The following is a 19,809-nucleotide window of genomic DNA, read 5'->3' on the forward strand; positions in this document are numbered from 1 at the left end:
GGCTGTCTCACCTCCAGTCCTGCAGCGGTACGTATCCATCACTTAGCCAGGTCAGTCTTTTTGATGAGAGCGCATGTAACCATGATCTCTCTTCTCCTCAGACGTGCTGGAAACATTTTACCATCCCACCTCCTTCATGCGTTTGTCACTGACCGCCTGCCAGCCTCTGTTTGAGGAGCTGCTCCTCATGTTGCAGCCTCTCAGCCTGCTCACATTTAACCTTGACCTGCTCTTCCAGCACCACCATTTAGAGCCACACAATCACAGTCCAGAGATCCCCAGTCCACCTTCTCAGAATCCTGGGCGTCAGCTCTCAACGGAGAAGCCCCAAGCCGAGATCACCGGTTGCAGGCACATTGAAAGCCTGTCAGGGATAAATTATGTAAAGCCAGAACATCAGGTTGCCAAAGAAGAATTGCCACCATTTGCAAATCCAAAGAATGGAGCACCAGCAGAGTCAGCGCGTCGCCGTGCCGCAGCCATAAAGGTTTCAGTCGCTCTCGAGCAGACGAGTCCTCAGCTGCTGTGGGTTCAGGAAAAAGATATTGGAGAGTTGCCTCCTCCTAATATTGATGAAGACAGCCTTGCCCAGCAGGCAGGACAGGTGGGCTGCTCATCTATTTACGTTGGTGTGTTAGGGTTTTGTAATCCTGCAGGGCTTACTTTTTATTATTTTTTTATTCAAAGGCGATCCAGCAGGGATGGGGGGCTGTCATCCGCTGGGGAGGCAGACTGAGCCAGAACCTGGCTGAGCTGAAAAAGGAGGGGATGAAGACCGAGCTACAAGCAGGAAGTGACTTTGCGCCTGTCAGCAGTGGTGCTCCGGCGCCCTGGGGCCTGGGGCGGCTCTTCGGAGCCTGTAAAAGCCCCAACAGCCCACCAGCTCACGCACCCCCAACCAGGTTAGCCAGTGAATGCTGCAGAGTCCAACCATTGTCAGCGGTTCCTGCTATACTTGTTTGTGTTCTTGATGAATGAACAGTGGCTGCCTGTGAGAGTTCCCAGCCCATTCGCATCACACACATTCAATGTTTTTCGCTCTCCCCTCTTTGCTCTCAGGCGTCCCTCTCAGTGGCTGGCTCCTGGTGTCACAGCACTGACCCGAATGGTGAGCAGCGGCGGCGCCACCCCAATAAGGAGGGCCCCAGAGCCAGATGCAGACAAAGCTGTCAATGCAATGGAGATGAAGGACAAACCCATGCCACTCAGGTACATGGACGTCATGTGATGGAGGGTGTTTGTGCATTGTCGCTGGCCTTTCTTACACGAACTGATTGGCTGTCTGTCCTCAGGTCAGTGCGAACGCTGTGCGACCACGCTGGAGCAGGTTCAGAACTCACCTTCTGCAAAGGGGAGGAACTTGAGGTTCTGGGCGGAGTCGATCAAGACTGGATTCGCTGTCGTCAGGGTGACAGAGAGGGCCTGGTACCGATTGGCTACACCTCCTTGATCATGTGACTTCAGCACTGTAGCTGCTGCATTCAATCACTAATTGAAAATACTATATATTTTGGGCAAGTACTTAAAGGTCGTGGTGAGACTCTGAAAGGGATATTTCACGTGTGTGTGGTTGGACTTTGAGTTGAGTGCGTAACACCATCTCTTCTGCTTTTTGTGCATCAGAAGCAGTCTGCAGCCCTCTTATATTAAGAGCGCATGGGAGCCTTTTTTCCCCACCACAATCCATCAAGTTTGGAAGCATTAAAATGATGGATTTCAGGAGCAGGGATGCAGCAGATGGTGTGAAATAATGACTCAATCTAATTTAGATCATTTCAAAGTGGAACCCCCCCCAGAGTGAAGTATCCCTTTAAATGTCCTTTTTGCAGTTTTTGCCTGACATGACAGCTACTGGTATTAAAATGATTGCATTCAAACAATCACCAATGCTTCAGTGGGGCGAGGATGTGCCAGCTTGGTAGAAGCCACATTATTATTATGTGCCGCTGTCGGCTGGAGAGAGTCGAGCTTTGAAGGTGGCGAGTGGAGAAAATATGTTAGAGTACTTGGCCGTGGCTCCTGTTACATACTGCGTAGTAATTTAGTGAATTGTAGCGTGTAGATCTGTGTTCTATTGACCTTTATCCCTTATTGACCTTTATCTCCGTGGCTCATGTGTGTTTGACATGTTTCTGCTTCTATAGTTGACTGTATAAATATACATAAAAATTATATATATATATATATATATATATATATATGTATAGGTATATAAATGGAGATATTACAAGATGGACAGAAATATAAATGAACAAGAGAAAGCAAATATTAAAACACAAACCACGTACTGTGGCCACAATGATTTCAAATAATCATTCTTTATCCACACATCTGCAACTTTACTCAGTGGTTTTTCATACATGTGGGGAAAAAAAATGATGTAAGTAGCAATTTGTGTCCAGTGTGAAATCCGACATCTTCCCTCCATTGTGCTGTATCTATCGCTGTCATGTCATCGAATCATTCAGTTTAACCTGGTACCTTAAACACTTTATGCAAGTGCAATGATGAATCCCAAAATAAATATATATATATATATATATATAAATAAATAAAAAAAAGGCATCAGAAAATATAACACAGCCAACAGCAGTCTGTAGCTACTCTACTCTGTTCATAAAAAAAATGTTGGAATTAAAATAACTATGCTCATCATTATTTGACATTACATTTAACGTGGAAAAAATAAAGATCACAGATGTAATTTGTAATAATGACTTCTGTAAAGTCTGTCATTTTTGTGGCTGGTCTTCACCTTATACCTCAGCAGCTTATTACTTTTTGTTTATTGACCCTAATGATATGTCAATTATATTGTTGCTAATGAGAACTAATTTGCTTTGTGTCACATATTTATCATTTCTTCTTTGCGTTTTGTAACGATGACTATGCATCTGTTTTGACGTCATTTATGATTTGATTTTGCAAGCTGGGCATCTAAAACGGCCTAAAATAATAGCAAATAGCAGGAAGTGTTTTCTTTAACGTCAGAGACGACAATGAAGGACGTCCACAGTGGAAAGTTCCACTGCGATCTCATGTTATTGTGTCAATGCCATGTGGCATGACTTTACTTACACTGACATCAAGTTAAACCAATGCTCATAACTTGTAATTTATTATCACAATAAAATGCCATCAAATGAGTAATGCATATATGTTTACACAATAAATAATGTCTCTAGATAAAGATTAAATGCCAGTTGACGTGTAAAAAATGTCAACCATTTTTTTTTTTTTTTATTCAACTGTAAGGTGGTGATCTAAAAGCATTTGCGTGAAAGCTGTTTATTTATTGGATGTACATTTCAGTGGACTGAGAGGAATCGCTCTACCTGCCTCATTTAAAGTCTCTATCTGGGTGCTTTATGTATTTGAGCGTATGTTGTGAATATATGTGAGCGCACGTGTGGGAGTGAAGGCGGCGTGAGCACATCTGTGCAGCCGCACAACCTGCACTTTCATTTGTGTTGGTGTAATGCGTTGTGTTATTCCTCCTCCTCTTTCTGGTGTCATGTAGCCCGTAGACATCCCCTGTGTCCAGTTAGTTCAGTGGCCCTGCAGTGTCAGTCATTGTCCACCTCCTGCATGTGCTTGTTTGTAAATACACTTAATAAAATGATCGTTATAAATCAAACCTGTTCCGTTCGTGGCTCGTTTTTTTTCTTCTTCTTACAAGTGAATGCAAAAAAATCCTCATCAATCAGAGTTGATATATTGAGCTATCATGGAAAAAGCTAGACATGACCTCATTCTCAAAACATTAATTACATGCTTTGGGATTGTTGCTCTCTGAGATGTGACGGGACACGTTCCGATTGCAAAGGAAGCGACGACTCACATTCGAGTCTTTTATAAAACACTTTTAATACATCTTTGCTTAGATTAGACTGTGAAGGACACAGAGAGGAGGATCTCTGGTGTGAGCTGCAGCCCCCTCCACCATGTCCACAATTGTGGGTCATTCTGGAGGACAAAACAGTGTATGATATACAATCTAACACCACTAGATAGCACTGTTAGCTCACGCTGATCAAAATCACTGCAGTAACCCCCCAGGAGATACATGCACACACCAGGAGAAGGGCGTGGTTTAGTGATATTAGACCTAAAAAGCTTTTATTATGATGGTTATAATGGCAAAAAAGACTGCGCTGACATTCTATGGCATTAAGCTGTAACTGTTTTTGATGTTTTTCAGGTGCACTTTATCAGAGGCGACAGGCAAAGGTTACATGTCATGCAAACTAGATAAATAAATCTTTATGTGTACCTTTACTATAAAGTTAATCATCCACTGGCAATAATGTAGTGCTCCCAGTTTAAAAAGATATACATACATTATGTAAACAGTCAAAGAAATTGCACTTTCTTGGCTTGTTATTAGAAGCCACACTACTGAAAGAGAGCAGAAATGTCACACTGAAAAAAAAGGTTTCACTGCCACTGATTATACGACCAATAACAAAAAAAAAACGCTGCTAAAAGAGACAAATTATGTAATTCTACAAAAACATACACAATCATAGTCAGTTTTAAGGAGAAATAACTGATATATTGGTCAGTCTTTTAAAAAATATGTTAGTAAAATGACAGATTTGACTCAAATTGAATGTATAATCTAAATAGTATCATCGTGTGTATTGGTATACTGTATACCGCATCGGCACACTACTGCAGCCAGAAGCAACAAGGATCTCTCTCTCTCTCTTTATGCACATTCACATGAAACTAAAGTCTCACAGGTAGCTCCACTAAGTGGATTAGCCCAATGCTCCTAAGATAATCGCAACCCACTATGCAACTGTACAGAAAAGGAGCTCCAATCCAATCCTCAGTATTCACAATAAAATAAAAAAAACAGAATAAAAGAAGGTGTTATATAGTCCCTATCAGAAGAGATATTGCTTTTTAAAGACTGCATTAGTTCACTTCGGTACGGCGTACACAAGACAACATGGCACTTCTGCAGAGCATTTGGGGGTAAATCAACTCATTGCCTTCCCCCCCCCCACGAGGACATTCGGATTGTCAATGTTCTGCGGCAAAGAGTGAAACATATTCAAAGGCAGCCTGAAGTAAACAAAACACTTTTTTTTAGCCTCTCCCTCTCTTCCCCAGGAAGCGATACTTGAAACCCCCTCAACGATACGCATCTCTATCATTAACACATTTCTTTCTTTATCATACTGTAACGGTCATCCATTTGATTCAAAAATAACTTTCTTAACACCTCATTAGAAATTCTCTTGCAGCAATGCCAAAATTGGCATCATTAAGCCCCCCCCCATCTCTAAGCCTATTCACTGCTCCATGGCAGTGAAGAGGAGACACTGTCTTTTAACGGGTTCCCTCCTCCTTGTGACTTTTCCCAAAGGTGCAACGTGACTTTGAAAGCGTAACAATTAAACGAAGCTTACATTTTGACCTATTTAGGGCATTTTTTTTTGTTTCTTTGGGCACTTTTTAATTCCTTGTCTCTTGAACACTTCAGAATCAAAACGCTAAGTACCATATCTGTCCACTTCCAGGCCACGGACAGTGTCTGTCCTTCCCAGTTTGCTTAAGGTGCCGAAGTGTGACGTACTGTGTCCGCTGAGCATACTGTCTTTCGTGTGCTTGTTCATTCAGCACTAGTGCAAATTCAAATCAGCTGGTCTGTTTCTTTCATCTGGGACAGTGTCTCTGCATTTCTATCGTCCCTCGCCCGCTTGGACAAAAGCTGCGTTGCCATGGTTTCCATCCTTACGGCCTTCAGAACGCTTGGTTCAGGAAAACTCATCTGTCAGCGAGTGAGAAATCCTTCTTGAATTTCATCAATGATGAATCTTCGAGCTTTTGCTTCGTCTTTGCGGCGCTACGACGTCTTTCTCCATCCACCTGTCCGGTGGTGGGGCCCGGTCCCTCCTCTCAGAGCGGTCCCACCTACATAGAGGCACAGGATCAAGGAAAACAATGAATAGACTTTCCTGATTTCCTCTGTTTCTCTCTCTCATGCACAAACTCACCTCTTTTCTGTAAGCTTATAAATGCTGCAGGGTCAAAAGTAAATCGTTCAGCCGTTTCCTCCTCTGTTCTCGGCTGCAGGCCTCCTCTTCCCCTCGTTTTTCTTCCTCTCTCTCCTCCTCCGCCTGTCTGTTCTGGGTTTCGCTGGGCTGTGGTGAACAAGTATGCCTAATTATTTGCAAAGGCAGATTTTTCTTCTCATGATCTTAAGAGATTTTGTTTTTTTAAAAATGGGTGTCATTTGTTCATTCAGACTCACACTAGCAGTGAGCGAACTGGAGGTGTCCTGCTCCTGACGCTGGGGGTCACTGCTGATAACCGTCACCTCCACCCCCACTGGCTGAGCTGAGGGTCAGAGAGATGAAACCGTTTTCTGTATTCTGTATGCTACAGAAGATGTTGCAGGAGAAAAGGCAAATAGCACTTCATATATTGGGATTCATGCTAGTCTGCATTTGCCCTGATTCCTATCTGCCATCGGGAGTCTGATGGAAACTGTGGTTTCCCTACTAATGGGGGGGGGGGGGGGGGGTTGATGCCAAAAGTGGATGACAGACACAGGGAAACATTTCTGCAGACTGAAAATCTGTGGTTGGAAAAAAACCACTTAGTTTGTGCCGAGTATGATACGGACTGACGAAATACGAAGGCAGCAGGCTGTAAGCGTAGCACACGTACATGCTCACATAAAGTAAAACAGACACGGGACACCAGAGTAAGATGTGTAGGTGTAGAGTAAAAATAAAATCAAAATGTACGTATGTGTTCAAGCACATACACACAAACACCTACAGAAACAAAAACAAACACACACACTTTGCTTCATGGACCTGACTTGATGCGGCCGTCGTCCCCATTGCCTCCATCAAAGGGCAGATGCTGCAAGTCCGTCTCCTCTCCCTCCACGTCTCTCTCTCTTTCCACCCTCAGTCGTGTCTGCCTGTCTCTCACGAGCTCCCAGTTTCTCACGAGGAACACGCGCCGTTTCACCACAAAGTTCCTGGTCCGGGGCACAGGAGGGGAGGAACGGGCAGCCGTCGGCAACACTTCGGTTCAGTTCAGTCGCAATGCACGGAGCAGTTCATCTTCAAACGATTCTTTCCATACCTCTCGCAGCTGGTCAGGGGCTCCATGTCGAGGTGAGGAAACAGACTGGTGACGTCACTCGAGCTGTCCTCCTGCCGAAAAGAAATACGAAGGAGTTACGTCTACATGTTTGAGCAGGTCGTCGCCGCATTGAATCGGCCTCAAGTCGCACAGACTCACCGCTCGCTGGTGAGAAGCTGCAGTCCTCTCCTTTAGTCGGCCTAAGTGTAAAAAAAAAAGAGTGAGATCATTGATCTGATCCATCAACTGAACCTGAAGATAATATATCCCATCCGGGCAGCTCACAGTAATGCCGCTTCCTTTTCAGAGGGACGGAAGGCGGCCTTGGAAGCTGGAACAACACAGCATGACCGTTTTTTACCCTCCAAGGATGTTTCAGCTTCCTCATTCTGTGTTCGGCTTCTCCTACTGTACCTGATTGTTCTGCCACAGCCACATAACATCGTAGGGCAACTGGAAATGAATCCGCTTCAGCCGAAGGTACTTCCCTGGAGGACGGAAACGGATTCTGGATGGACTATTGCAGCTACAGTAAACGACACACACTGGGGGTTTTGTTTTTTTTCATTTCATATACTGACCAACGTGTATGGGAGCAGGCAGAATGCTATGTTGATGCTCCTCTGGCGTGTAGTCCATGCTGTCTCTGTGAAGCTGCTGAGCTTGTGAGGGTGAACTATGAAATAAACACATGAATTAATTCAGATAATAAAAACACAGATGATAGAAAATATGTTATCGGAGTTTGTTTTTCTTTTTTTTTATATATATAGATGCGACTCACTCTGTAGTTTTGTAATCATCAGAGTAAAGACCTGCCCTCAGGAAATTCTTCCTGGGGGGACCATCGGCTCTCTCCTCTGTTTGGACGGTCACGGGCTGGGAGGGAGCCTCGTCGGAGTCGGATTGGCCGAAACATTCAGGGGGTTCGTCGTACTCGTGTTTATCCTCAGTAATGCTAAAAGGAAAACATCAGCAGAGAGACAGAACGATAGAGAGGAAAAAGACAAAGAGGGAAAAGGCACTGGTTTAGCACACAGTGCTGAAAGCGACGTGTTAATAGAGCAGTGAGTGAGCGCTTGTATTGAATTTCCACTCAACCAGCTCAGGTGCTTTGTAAGACGATTTGCCAGTTTACCTCTGATGACAAGGAGAGTCACCGTGTTTTCTTTTCCGCCCTCTCTTTCTCCTTGCTTGCAGCTTCAACGCCGTCACCTGGTCCACTGCGTTGCATCCTCGATCTCTCGCTGGCCCCGTTGCGTCTTTTCTACCCCCAAGGTCTCCCCCATCTCTGTCGTGGCTGTGTCCGGGCAAGAGTTGAAGCGAAGACATGGCGGGGGCTGAGGATGACACCGTGGAGGGCAATGGGTGCTTTCTGGGCCGTCCCGGCCCTCTTTTTTTGTGTCCCGCTGCACTGCCTGCCGTTAGCACACCTTTCTGCTTTCTCGAGTCACCTTGTAAACCTGCAGTCATTGAAATAGAAAGGGGGGGGGGGGGGGGGGTAGAGGATAGAGGAAATGAGGCAGATGTGGATCAGTGATTGAGCTGGCAGGAGGTGTGAGGTGAGGCCAGGCTGTGCTGAGTCATGCAGGACCAGAGATTAGGCGAGTCACAACGTTTCCTCTGACCAGATCACTTCTGGGAAATGCATTATGACATGATTTATGTACAAACACTTAGACAGCTCAAAACCACAAGGTTGGTCAAAACGCTGTGCCGAATGCGCACTTTTTTTTTTATATGAGCGCACACTCCTGCGTTACAATCTAAATGTGGAGCACAGTCTCAAAAGACCGAGCAGATGAAGAGCAAAAGGAAAAGTGGTTGTGTGCGCATGTCAGGCTATACTTCAAAGCACACGTGTGTTACATTAGATAGTGACCTGATGTTAAAGGTATTCCACCTGGTCCAAAAACAAACCCTATCCTCGCTTTGCCCCAAATCTGACCTCCGTGCTGCGAGCCCGTCATCAATCACTCCTGAGGTCATCGATCTTTTTTTTTGTGCTCATTTTCCACAGTCTCCAACAGGACTGGCCACTCTTTCCAGCCTGGATTGTTCCAAGTCAAATATGCCCTGCTTTTGGCCAGCAGTGAGGGATAGGCCAGGCTTTAAATAGACAATCTGGTGGTTAACTAATGACTGTGTTCAATGGGCAGCCCCAGCCTGCAGCAGTGTGTGTGTGTGTGTGTGTGTGTGTGTGGTTCGCTGCTGATGGGACGATTCAAAGACTTTCTGGAAGATTCCCATCGAGACGTTGCCGTCATGCCGGGACACTTTTTTTTATTTTATGAAATTCCAGCTAAGTTGTTATATGTGCTGGGAAACCAAACAGAGGGAGTCGGAAATTGACTATAAAAAGAACCGACTCTGATTTCCTCTAAAATAGCCTCCAGGCTTTAATGAGTTGCTCAACACTAAGGAAGCAATGCTCTCACCGGAATGAACAAACTGCTGCTGGAGCCACCGTCTCGTCTCAACAATGTGCAAAAAAATAAAAAATAAATCTGTCACTGTGCAAATGAATAGAATCCGTTAGCAAAATCATTCCTGTAACGTCAGATCTAGATTGCTATCACGTTCTTCATATTCATATCTTCTGCCAATGAAATGGAAACAAAATACAGCAACGTCTTCATGTAAATCAATCATCTATTTTTTTGTTTTTTTAGCAGCAGCGGCACTTTCAGGTCAGAAATACTGACCTTCCAGCATGTCACCGTGTTTTTATTATAACCTAAGACAACCTCACGCAGAGGCTTCCACCAGAATGATGTGCTCCACTAATTTATAGATCTAAAGGATAAATAAAGACACCCTCACCTGAGTCTCTCCTTTCTGTCCATGCCGGCTCGTCTCTCCTCCATGACCTGTCCCCACTTGGTGGACTCCTACCGACCAATCTGCTTCTCAGACCCCGTCCCCCCGCTGTCACGGCAGCGGATGTGAACAGGTTGGTGTGTGTCGGGGACGTCGACGTCCTGTACGGGCGTGAATCTTGGACAGCCTCGTCGTCTTCATCCTCTTCGTCTGATGCGACTTGCCTGTCTGTCTGTTGCGCTTCAGTGAAGCCTCTCCAGCTGGAGTTTGGCTTTCCAAATCCCGTCCCTCCCAGGCCCCTAAACTTTGTCCAGCCCTGGTCCAATCCTCCCCATCCTCCTCCAAATGAAGACAGGTGAGAAGACCCAAGCCCCACTGAAGTGAGAGACGTGCACTTGTACCTTTCTGCTGTGGATGACAAGGATGTGGCGGCGGCAGAAGACAAGAAGGACTCATTTCCATTCTCACATGACCAAGGAGATTCTTTAGACAACGCCGTGCCAAGTTCCCTCGCCCCTTTCCTTCCTCCGCCTCCCTGAGCCAAAAGGAACCCCGACCTTGCTTTAGAACCGGCTAACCCCGCTCTCTCCATTCCATCTTCCTCCCCATCCTCGTGTAACTCCTCTTCATCGTCCACGTCTTGGTCGCAGTGCCTGTGACGGTGTTTATGCTTGTGTTTGTGGTCACTCCTCCCACAGCTGCAGGACGGGATGGATGTGTACCCTGAGCCGAGGTGTGGACCTCCTCCACTAACTCCTCCTCCTCCTAGATTGCCCTCAACCTCTCCGCCTAAAGTTCCCTCCCTCAACAACCTGCTCCTCCGCCTGTGGAATCTGGCAGGGTTGAGGAGGAAATGGGCATGATGGGGCTGATGGTGGGGGTACTGGTGTGAAGAGGGAAGTGTGTACGTGCTGGGGAGGGGGTGGTAAAGTGTTGCAGCTGGGGGGTAGCTGTTGTAAAGTCCCATGTTCTCAACGGTCTCCTGGAACTTTGATGGGCAGCCACACTGCCTGCGGTCTAGCTTCCTGTTACACTGCACAGCCTGGCAGGGGAAGAACGGCTGGGTGTTGAAGGAGCTGTTAGATGAAGATGAGGAGTAAGATGAAGGGTGAGGGGAGTAGAATCCGTTCAGATTTATTCTGAAGATGTTGGAGCGGGGCGAAGGGGAGAAGGAGTGAAGACGTTTTCCTCCACCAGCACTTCCACTCCCATCAAAGCCCTGTCCCAGTCCCGTCCTCGTCCAACCTCGCCGTCCAATATGGACCTCACTGAACTGACCGATCAGATCTTCTAGCTCCGCCAGAAACTCTGGATCCTGCATGTGCAGCTGCTTCTTCTTGTGTTTGTTTTTCTGTCTTTTAAGTGCATTGTGCCCAAGGAAAGGGTAATAATCCGAATTAGTGCACTTGTGTCCCGGGCATGGGCACGGGCACGTGCACGTGCAGGAGGAGGAGCAGTCATAATCCCTCCATCTGTGCCTGTGTCGCTCTCTGTGCCGGTCCACAGCTGGCGAGTTGATGATGGGATTTGTGTGTCTGGGCATGTGAGAGAGGGGTGAAGAGACATGAGAGGGACGGTCGACGACAGCGGACGGGATCCTTTGACCCCTCAAAATCACTCCTGATCCCTGAAACATCCGGCGTATGCCTCGGGGTCCCCTCCCCTCCCCTCGCTCACAAACACTGTTGTTATCTGTTCCTATTCCGCTATCGCTAGGCAAAGTCTCTTCACTGTGCGATTCACTCCTGGGGGAGGGGGTGGCCTCCTTCAATTGGCCAGGGGAGCCAGGTATGTGGTGAAGAGGCGGGGTCGGACAGAACAGCTTACACGAAGACTGGTGAAAGGGAAAGTGATGCCTCCCTTGACACGGGCAACTCCTTTTCACAAAGGGAGAGAGCGACGAAGAGGACGGAGGACGGGGAGAGGTACAGGAGGAGGACGGGGAAGGGAGGGAAAAGGGGTGTGGAAAAAGTAAGGAGGATGTTGGTTCTGTGAAGCTGCCTTCACTGTAAGGGCTCTGAGCCCCACTGGAGTGGGTGAGAGATGGGGAAGGAAACGGGTGGGACGGGGGAGGCTGGAGTTGGTTGGAGAACAGAGGCGTCTCAGAGAGACTGGTGAACAGACACGACTGAGGAGAGTTCTGGCAGCTGCTTTGGATCTTTGGACTTGCCTGACTTTTGGGCTTGCGTCCTCGCCTCTTGCCCATGTAGATGGTTCCTCTCTTGCTGACATTAATCTGAGGTCCCAGCTTACTCCCGAAGGAGGAAGACAGGGCTGAGAGTGTGTGCACCGTCGCCGACCCAATCGACTTACACACATTCAGAGCGGGTTCGCCGTCTCCTGCCTGGCCCCCCCTTCTCTGCATTCCCATATACCCAGAGAACATCGCTTGGTGAAGTTTCCTCTTCTTTCTTTTGCGAATCTCGTTAATCACCCTCTTGATCTTCAGCTGTCTGTCCCCCTGACAATCTTTACTTCTGTCTCGAGCATCTCCACTCTGGTTCTGGGAAAGGGGTCGTTTGGGAGGACGACCGCGCTTCTTAGGACTGGATTTAGATTGAGCAGCACACTGGAATATCGGCTCGAGCACGGGGGCTTTCTGAATTCTGTCACACCTCAAAAGGGGCACTTCGTTCCCGATGCCATTTGGTGAAAGTCTCGGGGGAGGTTCGTTTAAAAGAGAGCTTTGGGATTTAGGGCGGCCGCGTTTTCGAGCAGGGGTTATGGAATATCTGGACGCAGGGGGGCTAGGGTTTGCTGCGGGATGACTCCGGTGTGGGGACGGAGGTTTGGTTGCAGAGGAGCTGCTGGTTAAGTTGCTAGAGGGAACATGGCGTGACTCCTCCGTATACTGAAAAGCAGCTTTGGCTGGAAAGGAAGTCTTGGGGTTCAGGGGAAAACTTGTGTTATGATGGGAATCGGAAGACGCTTCCTGACTTTCCGCCCTCTGAGCCCGGTGCACTAGCTTGGCCCAGCTGGGTCGTCTGGCTTTGCGTTTCTTGAGTGGTCGACTGTCCTGCTCCCGGGGGGGACGCGGGGGGGAAACTGAGGCACGTGCAGGAGGACTGGGCACAGAGGGAGGTGCAGAAGGAGAGGTGTGGCTTTGAGGCACAGCTGAATGTCTTGTGACGTCTTGTTCTTTTGACTTATACTTTTCGCCTGTTCCTGGATCAGCTTGTTTAACTGGCTTGCAACCGTCGCCTGTCTTGTTTGCGTCCTCTGATCGGTTTAGAGTTACTGCCTTACAGGAATTATCCAGGTTACCAGTTTCAACGGTTTCATCGCATTTTCCGTTATTAATGTCAGTTCTTTGTCTATCTGGGATAAATCTATCCCTCCTTTTCTCCGTCTTTCCTCTTCCCGTCCTTAGATCATCCCTCCATGCATGTCTGCCATCCTTTTCTTTACCGTGCCTTGACTTTCCTTCTTTCCCTTTATCCCTTTTCTTCTTCTTGCCCTCTTTTCTGCTGCCGTCGTTTGCTCCTTCAGCCTCCGCTCTATTTCTCTTTAGTTTTTTGTTTTTCAGTTTCTCTCTCTTTCTGTTCCTCTCTTTCTCCCTCTTTCTCCCTGGTGAGGGCTGTGCAGAGGGAATCTGATCTTGGGATTGGGTAGAGGACAGATGCACAGTGGGGGAGGACTGCGGTTTGGAGGTGACTGAGGGAGCGGAAGGAGAGTCTGGCCTTGCCTTACTGGACTGGCCAAGTTCTTTACGGGAGCTGCTGGAGTCTCGAGGTTTCGTTAAGCTCTCCAAGGAGGAAACAGAGGAGGAACTGCTGTGTTTTCCAATTTTGATTTTCGACGAGGTGGAGGTGCCAAGGATGGCCACAGAGCCTTTCCCATTTAATATGCCCTTTTGTTTTTTAGTCTGCACCACGCCATTCTGTTTCTTGGAGGTCTTCTCTTCGTTCCTGGTTTCCGAGGCTTGGACGGTCGAGGTGGAAGGAGTAGATGAAGTTGTACGATTTGCCGTGGGAGAGCTGGATTTCTGTCCTATAGGGACAGGCTGGCCATTGACACGAGGCTGTGTCTCTTTCGTCACTCTTTCGGTTGAGCCATTGGAATTCACATTTGTCTTATCAGACACTTTAGTCGGGACCTGGGGAAAGCAAACACAGAATCTCTGTCTCAGACAACAACGGCAGTGGCATCCATTTGTATCCTGTCAACAACAGGGGGAGGGGGGGGGGGCAATGGGAAAGAGACAATAACTGAAATGCTTTTTTGTTTTTGTCCACACATTTAAAGAGGGAGCGAAAACAAGATGACTCAATCGGGCAGAGAAAGGAGGGCATGCAGGGGAGAAAGCGGAGAACGAGGTGATGGAGACAGAGCAAGGAGAAATACAAAGGCACACAGAAACATGGAGGAACAGGGATGGTGGGGGAGTGAAAGATAAATGAGAGCAGGTAGAGAAAAGAGGGGATGTAAAAATAGAAGAGAGGGATAGATATAGCGACCCAGGCAGGGACAGAAGAGAGAGAGAACGCTGAGCTATTGGTAGCTATTAATTGCCACTAATACAGATGAGACGGTTTGACATGTTGTGCTTGTCCTGTAATTTTGGTACGCTGCAGATTAAGTGTGCACTAGCAAACGCAACCCCCCCCCCCCCCCCCCCCCCTGATTGTCATAGGGACTGATTGACCAATGTCTGTCATGCCTCCAAGTGGTTGCTGTGCTGTTGTCCTATTAATAGGTCTCTTTATTTAAATGGGCTTCTAAGGTTTCATTATTGAGACAATAGCTCAGTTGACCTTATTAGAAATGGAGCGAGACATTTTGGCTTCATCTAAATCTCGCTGGTTGTTTAGTGCAAGAAGCCAAACCGAGCCAGGGGCACACACAGCGCATGCCCTCCATGACCCCCTCCAGTCACTGGGACCGTTGGGCTGCTTGAAGCTAACTTAAACCAATAGCAGGTGAATCATTAGCATCTGTCTTCAGTCTGCATGTGCGTGAGGTTTGATTTCCCTTTCCTTCACTCACCTGTTTGGAAGACTTGATCCCTTGGCAGGTTGTGGCAGGAACCGAGGCTGGCGTTAAAGACACTGTCTCTGAGGACAAAGACGACGTCGGCGATGATTTCAATGATGCGATTGGTGTTGGTGGAGCAGCGGATGCAGTTTGCCTGGAAGAGATCTGGACAGCGGCCGAGTGTGAGCGTTGATCTGTGGAAGCCTGGTTTGCAGAGGAGCTGATTTTGCCTACTCCTGCTTCTCCGTCGCCCCTCAGCAGAGCCCCCCTGCCTTGCCTCTGATATGTCCTGATGGTGGGCCTGCAGACGTAGCTTTCCAAGATCTTAGGGGGCTTCTTGGTGCGTTTGGCCTGTAGTCCAATCCGGAGTCGTACGTTCCCCTCGGGGCAGCTCGTCTCTCTGCCAGAGATCTGAAGCTGCTGCTGCCCTGTGTTTCCACACCGCCCCTCGATCAGCAACTCCAGCACTGCCCCCTTGTCTCCATCTCTCTTTCTCCCCGTACCCCTTTTCTCCTCCTCTTTTCCCCCTGCGTCTCCATTTCCCCCCTCTCTCCACTTCTCTGCCACTTGGTCCAGTTCAGAGTCCTGGGCGGGCGCAGAGGTAGGGTCCAGAGTGGAGTTTGTGTTTGGAGGGGTTCCCCCCTTTACTCTCTGGTCCATCAGAGAAGTCAGGGGGGAGGAATCGGGGACAGTGGGGTTTCCAGTATAACAATGTTAAACGACCCCGCCCCCCCCCCCGGTGGGGTTAGGTGTCAAGGACAAGTAGACGAGAAAGCCGGCGTAGGTCAAGACAATATCCTTTTAACGGCGTCAGAGTAGAATCTGCTTCATCCGGAAAAGGAAGGCGTCTTTCTTGCGCTTCTAGCTGGAACTGGGATGGAATAATTCTGAGGCAGTGAGAGAGGGAAACAAGACACAGTCAAAAAGATAGAGCGGCCAGTGATTAGTCATCTGGTGATCTCAGAGGCTGAGGAGCAGCAGTGCAGGGAAAGTCCCCTTCCGTCCTGCAATGAGCTGTAGCGGTCCCAACGCCTGCGTCCTTAAAGGTGATGTCACCAATACAGAAAGCCCAAAGGGGCCAATCAACACTAGGGATTCTCAGAATGTTGACACCCGCTGAAGGACCTATTCACATCCTCCTCCCCGCACAGCTTCAGCTCCATTCTGTACGCGACAGTAATCCTGTCAGGAAAGCAAACACTCCACGCCATTTACCTCCACGCTTAAACTTAAATGTGAAGATCTTTGCTCCGCCTCCTTTCTCCCGATCGATAAATCAATCAATTAGCTCTTGACTAATTCAGACCCTTGATACACAGTCTCCTCCCGACAACCTTCTGTTCTCAACTGCTCTCACAAGCGCCCCTCCCTCCCTCCCTTCTTCCCTCTGCTGTACTTTCTTTTCTCTTGAAAACTCCCCTCTTCGTGTTTTGGCAGAGAGCTTTCGCATGCATTCTCTATTAGCTCTATCCACTCGCTCTCCCGCCCCAGACCACACAGCAAAACGGTCAACTCGTACACAGTGCCCGTGTTAATCGGAACCATATTTCCTCAACCACTTCATTCTTTTCCTCCCCTCCAAACCTTAAAATCTCTCTCCATTCACAGTCCGTCCATTCCCCTCCTCCCTTTTTGAATAGTGGTAACACAAATCCGTAGGAGAAGGGCAAAACTTATTTTTGGAAAAGAGCGCAAATTCCTCCTCCTCCTCCTCCCATTGCTTCCTTTCAGTCGAGTAAGCTTTTCATTGACCCCATTGTAAATGGATTTTTAATGTGACATTACAGCAAGTAACCCCCCCCCCCCTAAAACAACATTCTCCTCCTCAGAAAGAAAACTTTCACTCTTTTCCAGTCCAGTCCAGTTTTTAATATGCTGAAGGGAAGCAGGCACCTTCTGTTATGCTTCCTTCGTTACTCTCTTTCATTAGAGGAGACAGTCATCCATTTTCTAATAACCCCCCCCCCCACCAAACATTCTCACAGCTCCTGAGAACCTCTTAAGAAATAGCTCTTGGGTCTCCAAACACACCAAAACTATCCCCTTAAATATCTCTGTTAATCTCTCTCGCCTCTCAGTCCCCTCCACGCCCAGACCCTTTCCTTGAATCGCACTGAGCTCAAATCCACATCTGTTCCAGTAACTGCTGTTATGCAACAGTTTTGGAAAGTATTTGGGAGCCCAGACCTGCTCACAATAAAATAGAATGAGTAAAGGAATGGACAGAACCATTCATGTGACCTCTGCCTCGGAGGCCTGACCTATGTGGCAACAGGTAACATAGGCATGGGGTCAATTACAATCTCGCTGTGAAACGTGACAATAAGAAGAAAAAGAAGAGCGGCAGGTTTTCAAACTTCAAAGGGCAGACCAGTCAAAGCAAATACTAAGAGCTTTTTATACTCTACTCTCTAGAGCTGAATATTTGATGTGTATTTAGAGCGAAGCAACTCGCAGCACGTCTCACAATGACGGGCTGTAAATTACTGAAAGAATTCCATTACTGGCATTGATGCACTTTAACTTTAAATGTAAAGAGCAAAGCATCATGGGAAGGTCAAAGAAAAGTGTTGAAACAAAAAATTCTGAACCGTTAAAGTTGTGGCTCGGTGGGTTGGAGGAGTCGCCCACTCACAGGGACGATCGGCGGGACGATCGGTTCTTCCTGGAGTCTGCTTGTTCTATCAGAGTGATTGATCGTGGTTATGACGAGCGCCTTGTCTTGCAAGGTTTTAAATGTCTCGTGTTTTTTTTAATACATAAATCATTTTAGTAACACTCTTTAATTCTCACTAAATACATTCTCATTGTTTGTCAAATGGATGGATGAATATACTGTATATTAAAACACAGTTTTATGTACTCAAAATATGCAGTAACTTACTGTCTATCATCAGCTCTGTGTTGAATTTTCTAAAGAATAAATTAATTAAATGTATATTAACGTCTAGTAAAATGCAGAATAACTGGAGGCACTTTGCCGGTGACCCTGCTGCAGAAAGTTCTCCAGCTGTGGAACGGAACTCACATTTCAGACCAGAAGCTATTCCCATTGACAGGATAAGTGGACTTAAAGACTGTATTAGAGGAGCTCCTCCGCAGCCCTGAGGCTACGATCAAATCATCATAACGGCCCGTTGGTTCCCCATCACCATCCCCATGTTAGCGCCAATAACTTCCACGCCATCATCATCTTGTCTGATGACAGCATGGGCGTGAAAAAAGCGAGGATGCTGTGGTGGCATCTCAAATGATGAAGCCTCCCTCCTCAAGCGGAGAGGTTTCTCACACGAGCAGCCTCCACATTCTTTTCCTCCTGGTTACATCGTGTCCCCTTCCTTCTCCATAATGACTTTGCGCCACCTAAAAAAAAAAAAAACCCGCCAGATTGCAGCCGCGCATAAACACGTGTTGATGTTGTCGTCACGTTTATATTATAATATAACCCAGATTAAGGCGTCCTAAAAAAGATTTTTTTTAAAAAGAAGAGAAAGTCAACGTGGAAGTGGGGCACCGCGTCGCATCAGAATCCACGCGCTGGTCGCGCTTGCGCTTTCCTCCCGAGCCACCGTCTCGTCCTCCGCCTGCGCCTCTTCTCGCGTCAGCAACATTGAAATCAGAGATATCAGCGCGCACGCAGAGAAACACTCAGCAACAAGGGTTTAAAATTAGCGCACAGCGGACGCGCGCACACACACACACACATTATTCCCACTGTGCTGTGCGCTTACCGACGATGACAGGCCTTATACACACACACACGCGCGCGCGCACATACACATTCACACACGCACGCACACACTCACACACACACACATTAATGCAGACTGCCATGAAAAGCTGTAATAAGGCTACGCAAGCTACTTACCCGAGCGCGCGTCCCGGAGCCAAACTGCGTTTTGGGCATGGAGGTTAAGGTGTTGCTGTCCTGGCTCGCTCTCTCTCTCGCTCCCTCTCTCTCTCTCTCTCTCGCACCAGCAGCAATCGATCCGGAGTCTTTTGGTGCGTTTAGCTGTTGCTTTGATTACACGAAGCCGAGTTTCAGTCTCCTCTGCGCGCCGCGCCGCGCCGCGCCTCCCTGAGCAACAACAGCGGCGCGGTGTTTTCACGATCCTCCAGTCCACTGCGCTCCGTCGGCGCGTCTCCGCAGCTAGATGGCGGACTGGTCACACCGACTGGATCTGAGTGCGCGCACTTCTCTCTGGGAAAGTTACGTCTCTCCTGCCAGTAATAATGGGCTCAGAGGGCGCCCTGGTGTTTGCGTACGAGCCGGTTAACGCGTCATGGCGACGGGCTGCAGTGCGCGCCACGCTACGGAGGGGTGCGTGAATGCAATTTGCGTGGCCATTTTCATGTAGGCAGAGGAGGAGATCAATCCAGCACGGGATCTCGCAGCGGTTCATATGATAGGCGGGGGGGGGGGGGGGGGGGGGGTATTTATTTAGGACCCTTAATAAAATGGCGTCGACTTGGCGAAAGTAGATTTATGAAGCAGCCAAGAAAGTTGCGTCGTTTAATGAACTGCGGGATTCATCTTGTTCCACCAGTGGGAGCAGAGCGAGTTATTAAGCGCGTAAAAAGTTCAGATGTGTGTGTGTGTGTTATTGTCTGCGGGTATCTATGACGGCTTTATGACGGCAAACTTTACTCTTTTTTTAATGTTTTTTTTTAATAGTGTCAAAGGTGGTATACGGAAAACGTTTTCAAACTGAATCCAGTATACCACAAACATCAACAAAGGCCTGATCTGTCCTTTGTATTGTTCTTTTTTTTTATTCACCTTTACTGTTTTTTGTACTGTGCGCAGCCTACTTAATTTAATTGCATCACCGTGTGAAATCACAATAAAGTGCTATTCTATTCCATTCTATTCTAACATCCTCTAAAATAAATACTAAAATA

General features: G+C 47.6%; 1 protein-coding gene across 1 annotated transcript; it reads right to left on the reverse strand.

The window, feature by feature from the left end:
* Positions 1–3,852: 3,852 nt before the first annotated feature.
* On the reverse strand, positions 3,853–10,138 carry LOC137912706 (uncharacterized). The gene is made up of 12 exons (XM_068756844.1): positions 9,937–10,138; positions 8,252–8,576; positions 7,898–8,071; positions 7,695–7,789; positions 7,528–7,601; positions 7,399–7,444; positions 7,273–7,313; positions 7,114–7,184; positions 6,837–7,006; positions 6,266–6,351; positions 6,009–6,155; positions 3,853–5,925 (listed from the first exon to the last, which is right to left on the reverse strand). Exons 2-11 carry the CDS (start codon positions 8,443–8,445, stop codon positions 6,024–6,026), a joined length of 1,083 nt encoding a protein of 360 aa, XP_068612945.1. The 5' UTR covers positions 8,446–8,576; positions 9,937–10,138; the 3' UTR covers positions 3,853–5,925; positions 6,009–6,023.
* Between the last annotated feature and the right edge of the window lie 9,671 nt (positions 10,139–19,809).

This window comes from Brachionichthys hirsutus, chromosome 3, assembly GCF_040956055.1.
Source record: "Brachionichthys hirsutus isolate HB-005 chromosome 3, CSIRO-AGI_Bhir_v1, whole genome shotgun sequence".
NCBI classification, from domain to species: domain Eukaryota; kingdom Metazoa; phylum Chordata; class Actinopteri; order Lophiiformes; family Brachionichthyidae; genus Brachionichthys; species Brachionichthys hirsutus.